General features: G+C 47.9%; 2 protein-coding genes across 7 annotated transcripts in view; one reads left to right on the forward strand and one right to left on the reverse strand.

Annotated features, from left to right (window-relative positions):
* LOC133351333 (tetraspanin-4-like) overlaps positions 1-4,863 on the forward strand; it is a 179,738-nt gene extending 174,875 nt beyond the window's left edge. For all 5 annotated transcript variants that reach the window (XM_061566442.1, XM_061566443.1, XM_061566440.1 and 2 more), the window contains one exon: positions 636-4,863. In XM_061566442.1, the coding sequence (XP_061422426.1) occupies positions 636-707 (72 nt within the window). In that variant the 3' untranslated portion in view covers positions 708-4,863. The remainder of the gene's footprint in view (positions 1-635) is intronic.
* A 988-nt stretch (positions 4,864-5,851) lies between these two features.
* Positions 5,852-15,023, reverse strand: part of LOC133351547 (phosphatidylserine synthase 2-like) — a 35,552-nt gene continuing 26,380 nt past the window's right edge. For both annotated transcript variants that reach the window (XM_061566850.1, XM_061566851.1), the window contains exons 10-13: positions 13,385-13,499; positions 12,252-12,397; positions 10,935-11,120; positions 5,852-9,931 (exon numbers count right to left, since the gene is read on the reverse strand). In XM_061566850.1, coding sequence (XP_061422834.1) covers positions 9,769-9,931; positions 10,935-11,120; positions 12,252-12,397; positions 13,385-13,499 — 610 coding nt within the window. In that variant the 3' untranslated portion in view covers positions 5,852-9,768. The remainder of the gene's footprint in view (positions 9,932-10,934; positions 11,121-12,251; positions 12,398-13,384; positions 13,500-15,023) is intronic.

A 15,023-nucleotide genomic window follows, 5' to 3' on the forward strand; every position in this document is an offset into this window, starting at 1 on the left:
TGGGACAACTGGTCGATTCGCAATTGGGAGTGACTAATTCGAGGTCCGGTAAACACCAGTTGGTGAACTGATCAGTGGTGGAGAAATACACTCAAACAACCGCCAATATCGACATGACTTGGGAAGGCCTTCATCCACGAGTGGATTGACACAGAGGCTCTAAGTTTAGTGAAAGATAAGGTTTTGTTTATTTTTCTGGAACGTCGTCATCATTCATGCAAATTACTTCTCACAATCGCTGAGAAAGCCGCAGATAAGCAGCAAGGACAGCCAGGGCGGTGTGCCACCGCTAACCAGCAATTGCCCGAGCTATGGAGTCCTCCAAATATTAAGTTCTTTTCAGGCAACACCTTAACCCTCGTACAGAAGGGATAGATGACTTTAGTCCACACTTTGCTGTACCGAATACTCCTGGCAAGGTAGGGCACCTCTTCGACGCCCACAGGGAAAGGAGTTTTGCAACATCAATGTGATCCAGCAACCCTCAGTGCCTCCGTAGTGCTGCTGGATTAGGGGCGCGTGCGTAGCCAGCGGGCGCCCAGCGAACGGGACGTGGGTGTTGCTTGTCGACGAAGAGCTCACTTGATGCGATGTGCATTCCGTTGTAACCGCGATTTTTTCGTCTTCCAATCCAGATCCTGGGCATGGCCTTCTCCATGTCGATGTTCTGCCAGCTCTACAGACAAAAGAAGAACCACTACGTCTAGTATGGGGAAATCGGTCACTTGGTGCACAGAGGTGTATTATCATCATCACCACTTATTTTTCAACTTATTTTGCTGTTGTTGCTAAAGTGTTCATTCATCATCATTATTATTATTGTTTTACCAATGCTAATTTTGGGAGAGCCGTTAAGGACCACGTCGGGTTGTGCGAGCGGAGCGTGCGGGGGGTCAAAGGTGAAAGTGCGGCGAGGAGGGTAGCGACGCACGACGCGCCGTGGCTGCGGGCACGTCTCGACGGGACGATGGGAAATGACGCGAATCCTAACGGGCGTGTTTTCACCAGGAACATAAAAACTTCGCGTCTTTTTAAAAATGTTTGCCAAAGATGTCTCATTCGTTTAAACAAAAAAAAACACCACGCAAGTTCAATCCTTAATTTCCTCAATGTTTAAAGCGCATAAAGGGTTGTATTGGTTTTTGACAATTGTGCAGAATGACTAAATGAATTTTGGAGAACACTGGTGCCGTGGTCTAAGGGTCAACACACTGGACTTGCAATCCAGAGGTCACCGGTTTGGTTCGAACACCTGGCAGTTTATTTTAAATGGGCACGTCACAGTGAGTCGATCGGTGACTCACATGTGGGTGGAGTAAAGTGTGGGTACTCCCCGACTCTTCCAACACGTCTGGCCATGATGGATGAGTAGGCCAAATGCCCTCTTAGTGGGGCTCTCTAAATCTCTCTCGAGTGGAGACCCACCAGCAATGGTGTTAGCAAGCAATTGCAGGGCCACACTTTTACCACCACCTAACCTACCTTTCTACAAATGTTAATTACCCCTGGGTGACATTATATCTGGGATATTCATGAAACTTAGCGTTCATTTTAGAACTGTGCGTGGAAAATATGCATTACCTGGCCGTGCGTAAGGACTCGCAAAGTGGAGAGGACTGCACGCCTACGGAATGATGATCTCGAGTGTGGACTTAGTTTTCTCAAATCATCTTCCGTCCTGTGAGTGCAACGGGATTTTTTTTTCTTCTAAACAAATAATAAATAAGTCTATTCACGACTGCGTAGGTTTTCCGCTGTCGCGCCGTGCAGCCTCTCTCACGTCTTTCCGGATGGCACCGCGCGTCGTTCGGCACAATGTCCGACGTTTTCGCCCCACTTGCTGGGATCTTCTTCAGCAACTGAATGTTGGGTGTGGTTTAAGAGGGGAAGCTCTGTTCTCCTATCGCGTGGTACAACCCAAGATAAAACGCATCGGGGAGCCAAGTATAAAAGTATAATAATAAGAGTTCCTTGCAAGTTTTGTTGTTGTTGTTCAGATCTTTCCTAATCATATTTACAATCGAGCTTGAGAGTTGATTACCGCACAGTTGAGATACTTTCAGAAAACCCTCCACTGCTCCCTTTTCCAATCTCAGTTCTGGGCCACGTCTGTGACCGGAGGCACCAACAAAGTGGCACTTTGAGGATTAAAAAGAAATCCTACGCCTATCAACTCAAATCCTCCGGATTGTAATTTTATATACACACATATATGTAAAAAAAAGATCTGGACGTACAACAAACTAAATTCTCAATTTGCTCAAAAAAATGCTTTACAGTAATTCACGCCGCTCATTTGGATGGGCCGTGATGCTGTGGAGTTATGGCTTCGTGACACGGAGTGAAAGTTATTGGCGTCGTGTTAGCGGTTGGGGTCTCTGTTGGTGGCATGTGCATCTGTACCGGCTCCTCCGCTCTTCATTGGGTGGTGCAAATCCATTTTTTCGCTGCTAAAGTTGAATATTAACGAAACTTGATTTTTTCCCTCCTTCCTTCTGTGTGTTTTTTTCTCCTTCGTTTTTAAACTTGTAACTGCAAAACAAAAAAATGTTGGCGAGAATCCATTTGCTCCGTCAATCGTGGAGTTTTTGGAGCTTGCCATTGTTATGGCTTTCACTGTCGAGCGTCCAACTCGTTTGCTGCTCTGAATTTCTTTTTTATATCTACAAAAACGATCAAGCTTAAATTGCGTTCAAAATAAACGCATGGTGCAAAGTGTAGCCGTGGTTAAACAGCCTCTGCGCTGGGTCGGGGGGAGTCCTCCCAGGGCATTCGAATCGAGCGCCGAGCGAGGCTCACCGTGGTGCTACACTCGCGCGCACGTGGATTGAAACGATTCCAGTCACGAAAAAAAATGATTCTATTTTATTACTCACGTTTTGTTTCCCGTCCATCACGCCTTTGGATGGACTTGAACCGGTTGGACGCCGTCAGCGTGTTTGATTTTTCTTCTTCTTATTCTGCGTTACGCATTTACGGGAGCCACTTGAGACGGAGGGTTTTCGTGTTAGGCATACTATCCAGGGAACAGCTACGTAGCAATGCGGTGCGATTTTTTTTGTTGTTGTTGAACTTTTAAGGTTTTTTTTTCTCGCTTCGAAAGACTTTTGTTCATTTACAGTAACGGATAATTATTGATCGCTGCGTTTCGCTTAAGGTGGTCGTGTTGATCGGTGCGCGGCAATCGAAGCCCTTTAAGTAACGTGTCCGTATTTGCCCCCGACGTGGTGCCGTAGCGCGGTAGCTTGAACCCCGCTGATCCGCGTAAAAAAAAAAATCGAGTCCTGAGTGAGCAGTGGAAATTTCACGTTTCTACGTCAGCGCTCTGTAAGGTGAGAACCAGTGTTGACTTTCCCACCAGTTGGTATTGAGGTGGACCGCATCTCTGTTCGGGGTTGAGGGAAGGTGTCTTCAGTTGCTCTCGGGCGAGGTGAGTGCCCAGAGAAATTTGGTCTCGTTACAAAGTTTGTTAGCGGGCGGGCGGCCGAGGGGGTGGGTGGGTGGGCGGATGGGCGAGCGGGCAGGCGTCTGGTGTGGTAAAAGAATGCCTTTCACTCCCACGAAGTGTCACTATGCAAAGAGGTGGCATTTACTGACCGATACAACTGCACCGGAATTCCTCCATGAGTCTTCATCCCATCATTTACTATGTAAGCTGGGTTCGAACTAGGAAATTCAAGGTTTCGTGGGATCAATGAGGCATTGACGCTCCCGAAAGTGTGACGCACCCAAATCCTGTGCCCGTTGTCAATAAAGTTTTACAAATCTGGTCTCACACACACACACACACCTATCAAATTTTACTTTAAAATACAGGGCAACATTTTGATTTTATAATCTGGAGAATGTTTAAAAAAAAAACACATTTCGAGTCTCAAGATCCTTTTTCAGGAGGGCCGTCCCTCGAGGCTGTTCTTGCGAACGATGAAGGGTTTTGTTTGCCCTTCAAAAATAGAACACGTCCGGGGGTATGTTGGGAACCAGCTTGCCACGCTGTTCTCTGCAGACCACCGTGCGGGCGACACGAGCCATCGGAAAATATCTTACCGAGTGAGCGGTGCGTTGGCTCAGTTTTAATTCCGGGACGATTCTCCCACCCCGTGGACACGGGGAGATCTGTCTGGAGCATCGAACGGCCCTGACCAAGACGGGAATTTGCCGCGCAATTTTCTCACCGCGGCTCCACGCCACAAGGAAAACGAGCGCGCGATGTCGCGTGCAAAGAGCACGTTTCCCTGCTTGTGGGAATGCTATCCGTTACACAGTTACATTGCCAATAAAAATGAACTTCGATTTTTATTGTGACGTTCAATGCAGACTTAAATAGATTTACAAAAACAATTATTTGGTAGTGTAGTATGCAAACGCTTATACGGCAAATGCTAGTTTTGTAATCGTACGGGCTGATTTCTCCTCCCGCCCTGACTAACGTGGCGGAATTTGTTTCATGTTATCCGAGGTGCGAGAAAAATCACTGTAGTTGTTGTTATTATTTAACTTTGTTTTTCCCTTGGTTTTGGTCGCTATAAAAAAACAATCCAACACTTATCAGCACTTTACTTGTTCCGATGTCGCTAGCAATTCAGAAATGCAAAGCGCAACAGCCCAAAAAAATTTTTCTTATAATTTACCACATTACGCCGTCACCATTCCACACTCTGCTGTAGTCTGTCGACTTTAACAAACTTGTCTTCTCTTTTTCCGTGTTCTTTACGGTTTTATTTTATTCTGGGTTTTTTTTTGTTTTGTAATAACTGTAATGAACGTAGTTGTGCTGTACTTTATTGAACGACACAAAACTGTGCGGTGTTGTTTTTGTTGATGTTTTATGCACACCATGCAAGTTGAAAAATAAAGAGCTCACTCCTCTGCGTGTGGCTGTGCGTGAGTAGATTTTTGTCAGTTTCTTTCGGAAATTATCCAATTGCATTAAAAGTAACCTAAAATAACCGCTAGGGTGTTAACCCACATATTAGTTTTGTTTAAAATTGGTCGAATAATCCTTCACGTTGTTGAAAACATCCATTATTTTCACGTCTTGAAATATGGATCGTAAAGATGGAGAGGGACACATTATTTTTTTTTCATATTTTATGGACAAGTTATTGATGTTAAAAATAATACATCCGTTTTTTTTTGTTAAAAAGAAATCAGTTTTTTAATGAAAAATCCACGGGGGTTTTTTACTCAAAGAAAAATTGGTCATTTAGTCATCCCATTTTTGTGAATAATGCTTGGATTTATGTAAGAAAAACGATTAGAGTTGAAACCATTAGGTTGCTGCAGACATGAGGCTCAGCCAAAGTCGGGGTGCAGTGGGGGCAATGGCTCCTTGGTGCACGGTGAGAAATTTAGATGTCGATTGCAACCTTAAAAAAGCGACAAACTAACCCATGTCGTTTTTGGTCGAAAATCGATTACAAATATTACCCTTATTTTTTGGATGAAAACCCTTTTCGTACAATGTAACGATCCTAAATAAGCTTCAGTCGATATTAATCTCAAATATTCACGTTAAATGTTTTCAACCTGGTGGAAAAATCGCTGAAATGTTATGTGCCCCAATTGTTGTGTTTAATACCATTCTCAATGCACTGCAGCTTCGCTTTGCTCTTGGTTGCTGCACTTAACTTTCAATAAAACCACGAACAGTACACTGAACAATGTCAACAAAAAATCACAGTGGAAAATAGTTTTCGTTACTCTGCAAAGTTTAATGCATAGCCGCCTAAAGCATCATTGGTAAATTTCACCAATGGGTCAGTTTTGTCCGTAACAGCAAATATACACTCTTATTTCCTCCACGATTAACTTCAGCTAGTCATTTTTTCTTAATGAGCACACGCATGACAATTCTCACCCTACGGTACAAAAATTAAAACCCACCGGAATATGCAGCTCTTCTGACCACGCAATCTTATATAAATATAAATCCATCTGCCCCAGGGCTTAATTTAAAATATATATTTTCTGGAGCTCAGCCCCAGACATCTCTGGCTGAAATTAATTCCTCTACTCACCAATCTCTTCCCAGCAGCAATCAGGGGACACCTGCAATATTTAGCAATGAATACCTCCACTGGTAATAGTCCTCCTTAGCATCTGTCCCAAACAAAATTGGAGAAATATAACAAGATAACAACGACACAGGCAGCACATTTACAAACAATATAACGGAGACACTGAAGGTTGGAAGAGATAAACTGGAAGTTTTTAAATGTGTGACCGTCAGCCAGCCCTGTCGGGGGTATATTTTACACCGGAGTAAATTCAAGTAACGAAAATTGGGTTAGGTCATCACCAATCCATGCTGACCAGAGTGTCGAAGGATTATCAAACGACAACCACAACCGACAGTGTGGGAGTGCCTTCCATCCAGAAGTGGACTGATAAAGAGCTGTAAATTACAAATATGACAATATTCATCATTTTATTGCTCAGTCCTTCGTGAAGGTCACACCAGATGATCGATTTACAAATCCCCACACTACACGGTGTTTGAGGTTTATCAAGAGGCATATTCCTTAAGGAAGCCTCTTTGTGACATCTACACTGGGATAATTCTCCGCTGTGTTTGTGGGTTGTGTCCGTGCGTTGTCCGTCGCGATGTCCGACTGTTCACCCCACATGCTGCGCGTTTCTTCTCGTTCCTAAGAGAAAACTTTCCCCGCATGTGTAGCGAACCGTCGGACATTGTACCGAACAACCTGCGGTACAACCTCAAAAACACGTCAGGAGAGCCGTTTATGACAACCTCCGAAAAGGAGCTACACCGTGATTTTGTTTTTTAAACCCGTGGCAAGAATCTCGGCTGCAAATATCAATACTCCCACTACACGGTATTGGAAAGCCACAACGCTTTGTTTCAAAATACCTCTCAAATTCACGAGCGAGTGAGGACATTGTAAGCGGGTCTCCCATATTTTAAAGTGAAAACTACATTAAAAAAAAATCACAAAAGTAACGTCCTTACCCACAAGTCTTGTGGTAGACAGCGCATGTTAAAAAGGACACGGTCCACAAATTCAGATCGCGAGCACTAACTGCTCCTCGGTGGCTCTACGATGTATTTTAGGGCTTTGACAATTCAGTTGCCGAAGACGATCCTCGCGTGACGAGTGAAACGCCGGAAATCGCGTTCAACGCGAACATACATCGGACAGCTCAGCAGCACCAACGCGAAAACCGACGCAGCAGCAGCACGAAACGTCGGCAATTCATCAACACGTCAACACAGCGAAACAAATGTACGTGTGCATACATATTACTTCGTGTTGAGATACACTGAATTTTACAAGCAATCAACCAACTGCGAAAAAGCTATTTTTGAGAAAAACCTTAAACTGCTGTGGGCAAAGTTCACACTTGAGAGCGTTCATGTTAAGATGCTGCCGATAGCGAGCAGAGTAATTTTTTGCATAGCAAATACACATTTTAAAGTGCAGGAGTTCTCAAACGCCAGTCGCTAGCGACGCACCGCAATGCACACGCACGCACACCTAGCGCGTGCACCGTTTGCTGCAGAGGCTCGCGGTTCGAATCCAGCGGCTGCCCTGGTTATCAACGCCGGTGTTGGCAATAACCGTGGCGACACCACGCGCCCTCTGCTTCACAGCGGAGGTTGAAGAGCCCCGTGACGACGTGATTCGCGAGAGTGGGCCGGTCCGTGTGTGCCACCGTCAGGGTCCAAATTTCGAAAATCGATCCGCAAAAGGACTCGATCGGGATTATATATAATCATCGTCCCCCACGGGCAGACGAATGCCCCAGGTCGCCCTTGCAAACAATACGGACTTCATCTTGGTCTCTTAAGTTCTTACCTGGTGGCATAAAATTAACGTTGATCTTTCCAAGTTCAACCAATCGCCTCTGTTCAAATACAAACTAAGTGGTCACATGCTGTGCACAACCGATGATTGTGAAGCACGTGCCATAACACTGGATAATTTGTAAAAAAACAAAAACATATAGAGGCAGACCTCCTTTCTGTGTCTCCGCATAAATTAAATACATTGCCCTGTGAACCCATGGTCTTCCCAGCCCACTCATTATCCAGTAGCATGCGTTTCAGCACGGAAACTCTGAACCAGTTTCGACTTTCTGTGTGTCAGCAGCAGATTCAGGATTGTAAAAGATAACGTTTACTGGGGTGTCAGACGTTATTGGCAAGAGCACTCCGTCTAAACGATGCGTTCCTGTAACAACAATAAAATTGTAACTGCATTGTATACAAACTCTTTTTCGGAAGCATTATTGGCGAAATCAAACGTGCAAGCAGAACCTGCTTCGAATTGTGCCCATGCCTTTGCCGGGTAACTTTCACCACCTTCTCGCGTGAGACAACACGCACGCACACATAATCAAGATGGCCATCTGGATTTAAATTATCACTCGGCTGTCGCATGGGGACACTGTCTAGCAAGAATGAGCAGCGTGCAGCATGGCTCTCAAGTTTCTTGCAGCGGGGGGGGGGGGGGGGTGATGTTGTTGCTTTGTGTGATCCCAATTGAGTAATTAGAAAGTACCTTTTCAGCACTGGGATGTTTAGCCAATATCAGTTACATTGTAAGTTTCACTTTATAGAAGTAAAGAGGAAACTCATGCATAAGAGGGGGATAAAATAAAAACTCCACGCAGAAAAGCACCTGGGAAATCGAACCCAGTTATTTGTTGCTACCGCTGCGCCAACCACCAAGACTCGTGAACATGGTAAGGCAGACAAGTGGTGGACTGTGATGAGTTTGAGAAAACCCTGTTATGTATATATACACTGCATATTAAATATGTACAAACTCAGTTGAAATCACCCCCCCCCTCCCCCCCCCAGACACCATCCACAATTTCTCCATTCAACAAAAGCCCATCCATCAGCCAGCACAGTCAAGCAACGCAGCCAGTCGCATGGCGATCACCAAGCCACCGACAATTTATCGGTTCGCCGAGAGGGGGTGGAGCGTCGTGAAGCTTTGCACGCCTAGTACACGTGTAACGTCATTTCACGCGTAATTATCTTAGAACGCTATTGCTAATCACATAAACATACGAAACGAGGTGCATTAAATACGAAGCAGGTGACCAGTTTAAGAAGGAACGCACCAGCGAGTGATTCCCTACAGATCATTGCTCGACATTGTACGCAAAAACAATTGCCTCCAGCGTGATATTTCATGTTTGTTCCCTTCTGCATGTCACGCCAACTCCTTATGCATCGCAAAAAATCACAAAAGGCACTCGGGTCAAAACAGTCTTAAGGGCAGGCCGCGTGCGGTGGGCTAAAGTGTGGCTACTCCCAACTCTTCCAAGACGCTTGGGGGCAGCATGGTATAGGAGACCCAAACACCCTCGAGCGAGATGACGCAGACGGATGGACGTGCGTATGATCGTACACGCAGACACACAGCGAGAGAGACGCACGTGCACGCAAGACCCCACGCCGCATACAGGCAAGAGACGCAGGCCACGCGGGTAGCGGTAGGTCGCGTGTGCTGGGCGGGATGTGCGCGCACACCCATCTCCTTCCAAGATGATTGGGTCAGCGTGGAAGAGTAGACCAAAACACCCTCTAGCGGAGGTGGCGTGTGCAAGAAATTGCGGGGATGTATCTTTCCCTTTACCCGCTTCGGTCAAAAGCGAATTTTTTCAAATTGCGGTGCCGTTAAAAGAGAGGCAACGCGTTTCAGGTGTGGCCGCGTTTAATCGTTTCTTGCTAACAAGTAGAGCGACCGGATCGCGTAAAAAGCACACACGCGCGCAAGCGGCCACTCTTGTTCACATGTGCCCGTTGGATTGGCCCTCGGTTAGCCCGAACTTCCGAAGCCGTGGACGGGCGTGTTTCGAGTTTGTGTCCGTGTCCGAGTGCGACCGACTCCTGTCCCGTTGCGTCGAGTCGCCGTGCCCCTCTCGTCGCGCCCGCCACTTTAAGCTGATCTCGCTGCACACACAAAAGCACGAACAGCACCACCACACGAACACGCTCGGTCAGCAATACAGCACCACCACACGAACATCATATGAACTGTTAGTAAAAGTAAGCGCACTGGGGCAGGCTACGTCGCGAGCTGGGACGATGGTCAGTGTTCGACAAGCGACGGAGTGGAAGCCCAGGAAAGGAAGATTCTCGAGAGTGCGTCCACCGTGGAGATGGAGCGATGAAATCAGCTCGCGCGCAGGAACTAGACAGATCGTTGCAACCCGAGACCGCGTTGCCTTGGGGAGACCTTCATCTAACAGTTGATAGATCACAGTTGACTAAGATGGATGGAAGAGGTCACATTTAAAGACACACAAAGCCTTCAGCATACGTTTTACGTCCAATTTCTATCGTCAATTCAATATCCCTTGCAATGTAATTTAATGTCCTCATCACATCAAGATTTTTATAGTGCCTTAATCCAAGGCGCTTTATAACAATTCTAAAAATGGTAAATATGATCAAAGTGGTTGATATAAAGAGTGGGGGTTATTAAAAGCGGTGGTATAGTTATGGTGAAAGTCGAGAGAACAGGAGGGAGATGTTAAGGAGGGGATGTGATCGGGGTTGGGGTATGCCTGGTCATGGCTGGGGTGCAGTGAGTAGCAATAGGGGTAGTGATAGGGGTAGTAATACGGATTGGGGTAGTAATAGGGTTTGGGATAGCGATCGCGGTTGGGGTATGCCTGGTCATAGCTGGGGTGCAGGGAGTAGCAGTAGGGGTAGTGATAGGGCTAGTGATAGGGGTAGTAATACGGATTGGGGTAGTAATAGGGTTTGGGATAGCGATCGGGGTTGGGGTAGGGCTGGTCGTAGCTGGGGGGCGGGGGAGGTAGCAGGAGCGGTAGTGATCAAGGCAGTAATAGGGGTTGGGGTAATCGTAGCTGGTAGGGCAGGGGCCAGGGAGTTGTAGTAGCAGGATGGGCTCGGGTGGAGGGGGGGGGTTATAACAGTGCGAGCTCACCGGATGAAGAACCTCCACACGGTCCACGCAAGGACGCCGGTCACGCCCAGCAGCCAGCACTGCGCCACGTGGAAGGGGAACGGGCGCGACACCGTCTCGGGGTCGTACTTGATGACGATGAGGAACTCCGTCATCGTCACCGCCGCCGTGATCCACGCCTGCTGCCCCAGCTTACGGCTCAGCTTCCTGCCGGCGATCGAGGTGTTAGTCGGGCAATCGGTCAGTTCAACTATTTAACCCTTTCCCATGCGAATGACGATTCCGTTTAGATGACGTAACTTTATTGGTACCGAGGCTCCCACAAGGCCATGTGGGAGGCAGTGCGGCACAGTTTGGCGCCAGCTATCATAGAGTGTGTTCGTGTCGCTACAGCTCTCTGTAGTGAGTACAATGTCTTTAAAAACCAGGGCGCTACGCCTCTTAAAATAAAATTAATGCCGAACCGCTTTCGCGTTCCGAGATTCGGCGGTGAACGAGACACCCACCCCGCAACTTGCAGACGTCTCGGAACGGGAAAGGGTTAAGCAACCCACGCAAAAAAAAAAAAACTAATCAGAATGTGCAACTAGCTGGTCACAAGCCCACTCTACAAATAGATTAAAACAAAACAATTATTGCAGAGCATCGATGAGATGAATGTAATGTCCACCAGGTGGCGGTCTACTCATTGAAGTGTGAACACTGCCTTGGCGGTCCTTTGCTGGAGTGAAGGTCTCCCAAGGCTCAGTCACGGAAAAGCCCGAGAGCTGTGTGGCCTTACTGTACCACACTCGTCAGTGCAGGTTCGTGTTTTGTACAGAAGTCCAAAGTAGCTTCGCAGTTAAAATGTAAGGCTGTAGTAAATATACAAACCCCATAGTTTAGCATTCGACTCTTCGGAGTACTGTGCGATATTCTTCCTCTGCCCATGCATGATACGTATCGGTGTTGTGCACCAAAACGGTGGCAACCCTGAGTGCGTATTGGGTTTTCGCAGACAAAATAATTATCGATAATTAATTTTGTGCGTCAGGCCACATAATCACGTGGCCAAATTTATGTCGCGTAGACCCTACCCACAACCCGACACGACCAAACAAAATGCGACGCGTCAAAGTGTTTAACCCGCCGGTTACCGTTCTTATTGTTGCTTTTGTTTCAGCTCAGCAGGTCGATGGAGCAAATTCTCACGACCAAATTTAGCAGCAACTCGACGCGTGACGTCTCACTCGCGAAACCGCGCCAGAGCATCGTCCTTGGGGGCAGCATCCAGCGAGTGGGAACATCCCAGAGCCGCCGGGCGAAGACGCACGCACTCGCGCGAGGAGGGCCACTCACGGGTCGTCCAGGAAGTCGTAGACCTCGCGCATGGAGACGGCGCCGCAGTGGATGAAGAAGACGAGGCGCACCGTGATGAGGAAGTGCTCCGGAGCCATCCACAGCACGAACTTCAGGTAGAACGTGTTGAGCTCGGCCAGCAGGAACTGCGGAGCACAGGCGCGACGGACACAACGTGCGCACGCGCGCGTTACTTCACTCGGGGGAGCGGCAGAAGTCGCAACCGGCTACCCGATACCCGTACCCTACCCGATACCCGGCTACCCGTACCCATCCGGGTACGGGTACGGATACGGGTACCCGTTTGCGACCCTGGTGCGGCCGGGTACGGGTACGGGTAGGCCGTGAGTCACTGGTGAGTGACCGTTTGTCACTCATTTCGGGTAGGGTACGGGTACCCATTTGCGACCCTGGTGCGGCCGGGTACGGGTACGGGTAAGGAGTCAAAACCCGTTTGCGACCTCTGGGGAGCGGTGGTGCGGCCTACAAACCGGGCAACCCGAGTTCGATTCCTGCTTGAGGCCAACATCTATCGGCGAATGTGAATCGGTCCTGGGTCTCCCCTAGGTCGAGGCCGTCATCCAGCCATGGATTGATAATCACTATGTGCTTATGGCTTCTGCGTTGTATGTGTGCATGCTGAACTTCTTTCGCACCGTACGTAGCCAACCGTGCTAATCGGAGGTGCGGGTTGGGGATGAATGGCGAGTGGTTGGTGCACTGCGTTAAGAATCCCTCTACCCGAGTTCCCAGCCACGACTAACATTAGATTCCCCGGCCACAGCTAACATCAGTGGAGATATTTGAACCGGTTCTGGGCCTCTCCTAGGACACTGCGGCTGTAAATCAGCACCTGGCACAGTGTGTAAACATCAGCATTGGGAAGAAAAAGTCTGTCAGGCATAGTGCTGGCAACACTATCACCGCGTCCGGCGTATCGGCCTCCATATGCGCTCGCTAACACCACTGACCCCGAGGAGGCTATACGGCAGAGGAGATTAAAGAAACTTGCACATTCTTTCAACTGCCGCCCCGTGTAAAATCGGATTGAACCGACAACCTCTGGATTACGAATCCAGTGTGCGAACAACTACACGACGGAGAGAACAAGGGAAATTGGCGGATGGCTTTACCACGGAGATGATGACGATGACGGCGAGCCAGCGGTGCAGGCTGGACGCCGGCTTCCACGCGAACCGCACCCAGCTGTGCGGCGTGAACTGGAACGCCACGCGCTTGATTTTACCCCTGCGCACCGCACGCACGGGCACGCACGGGCACGCGTCATCCAGGTGCGTAACGTATCCGCGAGATTCACAGCCGCCGTCGTCGTCGTCGTCGTCATCGTCGTCGTCAGCCGCGATATCCTCCAGCCGCTGCCGTTTGTCATGGTCCACCGGGGCGCAGTGATCGGGCGGAAGCGCGATGGCCACACGCGTGGCAGAGGTTCGCCGTTTGAGCCCCATGGCCTTCCTCTGGTTAATGCCGCCGAGTGTACGAACCAAAATAAAACACCGTGCGCAGTCTGCTTCACAGTGGACGTTCAAGATCCCGTGGATGTTCATCGAAAAAGAGCCGGCTATGTTGGACGGGGGGAGGGGTCGTCAGGCGTACGAATTTGGCTAGTTACTTGATTGGGAAAACACATTGCAATCATCGTCCCCGACTGTGAGACTTAGCAGGACCATCATCCTGAAATCAAAGAGTCTTGAGACTCCGTGAGGCTTTCCCTGGGCAAGTAAACGACACTGCTCTAGCTGCTGCACGTGAGACGGCGTCATCGCTCCACTTCCGTGTTGGACATCCTCTCGGGCATGTCCTTGGTAATAAAAAAAACCTATGCAAATAAGACCGGTGAATCTTCAGGGTAGATAATGAACAAGCGCACCTTTAAACAACCTACATGACAAAGTCCTAATCGGGAAACTCACGCTACTGAAATATAAGAATAGGTTTCACCCTTTCTGGTGATAAAACCGGTGTTAGGATGTTCACCAAATCGATATCTTTTGCAAGGAATCAAGTCTGCGTTAACCACACGTACATTGTCTGATAAACAAAAAACGCATTGTCTTTGAAACTGATTGGCCCACACCAGAGACAGCCTTCTTTATGGCCTAGTCTCACCAGTGTCAGACCGGAGAACGCTAAAAGGCGAACAGCACAGAGACAATGCCACACATATAAGAGCCAGAAAGGATAAAAGCTATTCTTATTTTTCATACCTTGATACTGGCAAACAGGTCCCATGATAACGATACCGAGTTGACATCTGCGATCGCGCCGTACGGCTATCCAAAGTGGTTTCGGGTTCTTCGAGAAACTCCCTCTCCTAGCACGTGGAAGCGAAACGTCGGACATCGTGCCGCGGCACAACACACGGTGCGACCCGAAAACCACACGGGGGAAACAGTCCGACAACTTGGTGAAAGCTACCGCGGATGGCACCGTTAAGGGATAATGCTGAATTATTGCATTTGCGCTTTCCAAATCATTTTCTTTATTTGTATTGAATCTTATTTCATTCTTTTTCTAAGTTTTTAACTGATATTGTTATTCTAGCACGTTCATTTAGAGAGGAAAAATGTTTATTCACCGAAATTAATAATTACCATTTAGGTTTTTGCTTTTACCGAGGTCTCCATCGACTATGAATAAAAATCAAAGAACCAATGAGTGATCGGAAGAGACCGACGGTGACTCTCCATTGACTCGCACCTCGTTTTAAATAAAGTACAAGAATGAACGCGTTCACGAGAGACACAAAACTCA

The sequence above is a fragment of the Lethenteron reissneri genome, chromosome 37 (assembly GCF_015708825.2).
Source record: "Lethenteron reissneri isolate LAM-NWPU_2019-01 chromosome 37, ASM1570882v1, whole genome shotgun sequence".
NCBI classification, from domain to species: domain Eukaryota; kingdom Metazoa; phylum Chordata; class Hyperoartia; order Petromyzontiformes; family Petromyzontidae; genus Lethenteron; species Lethenteron reissneri.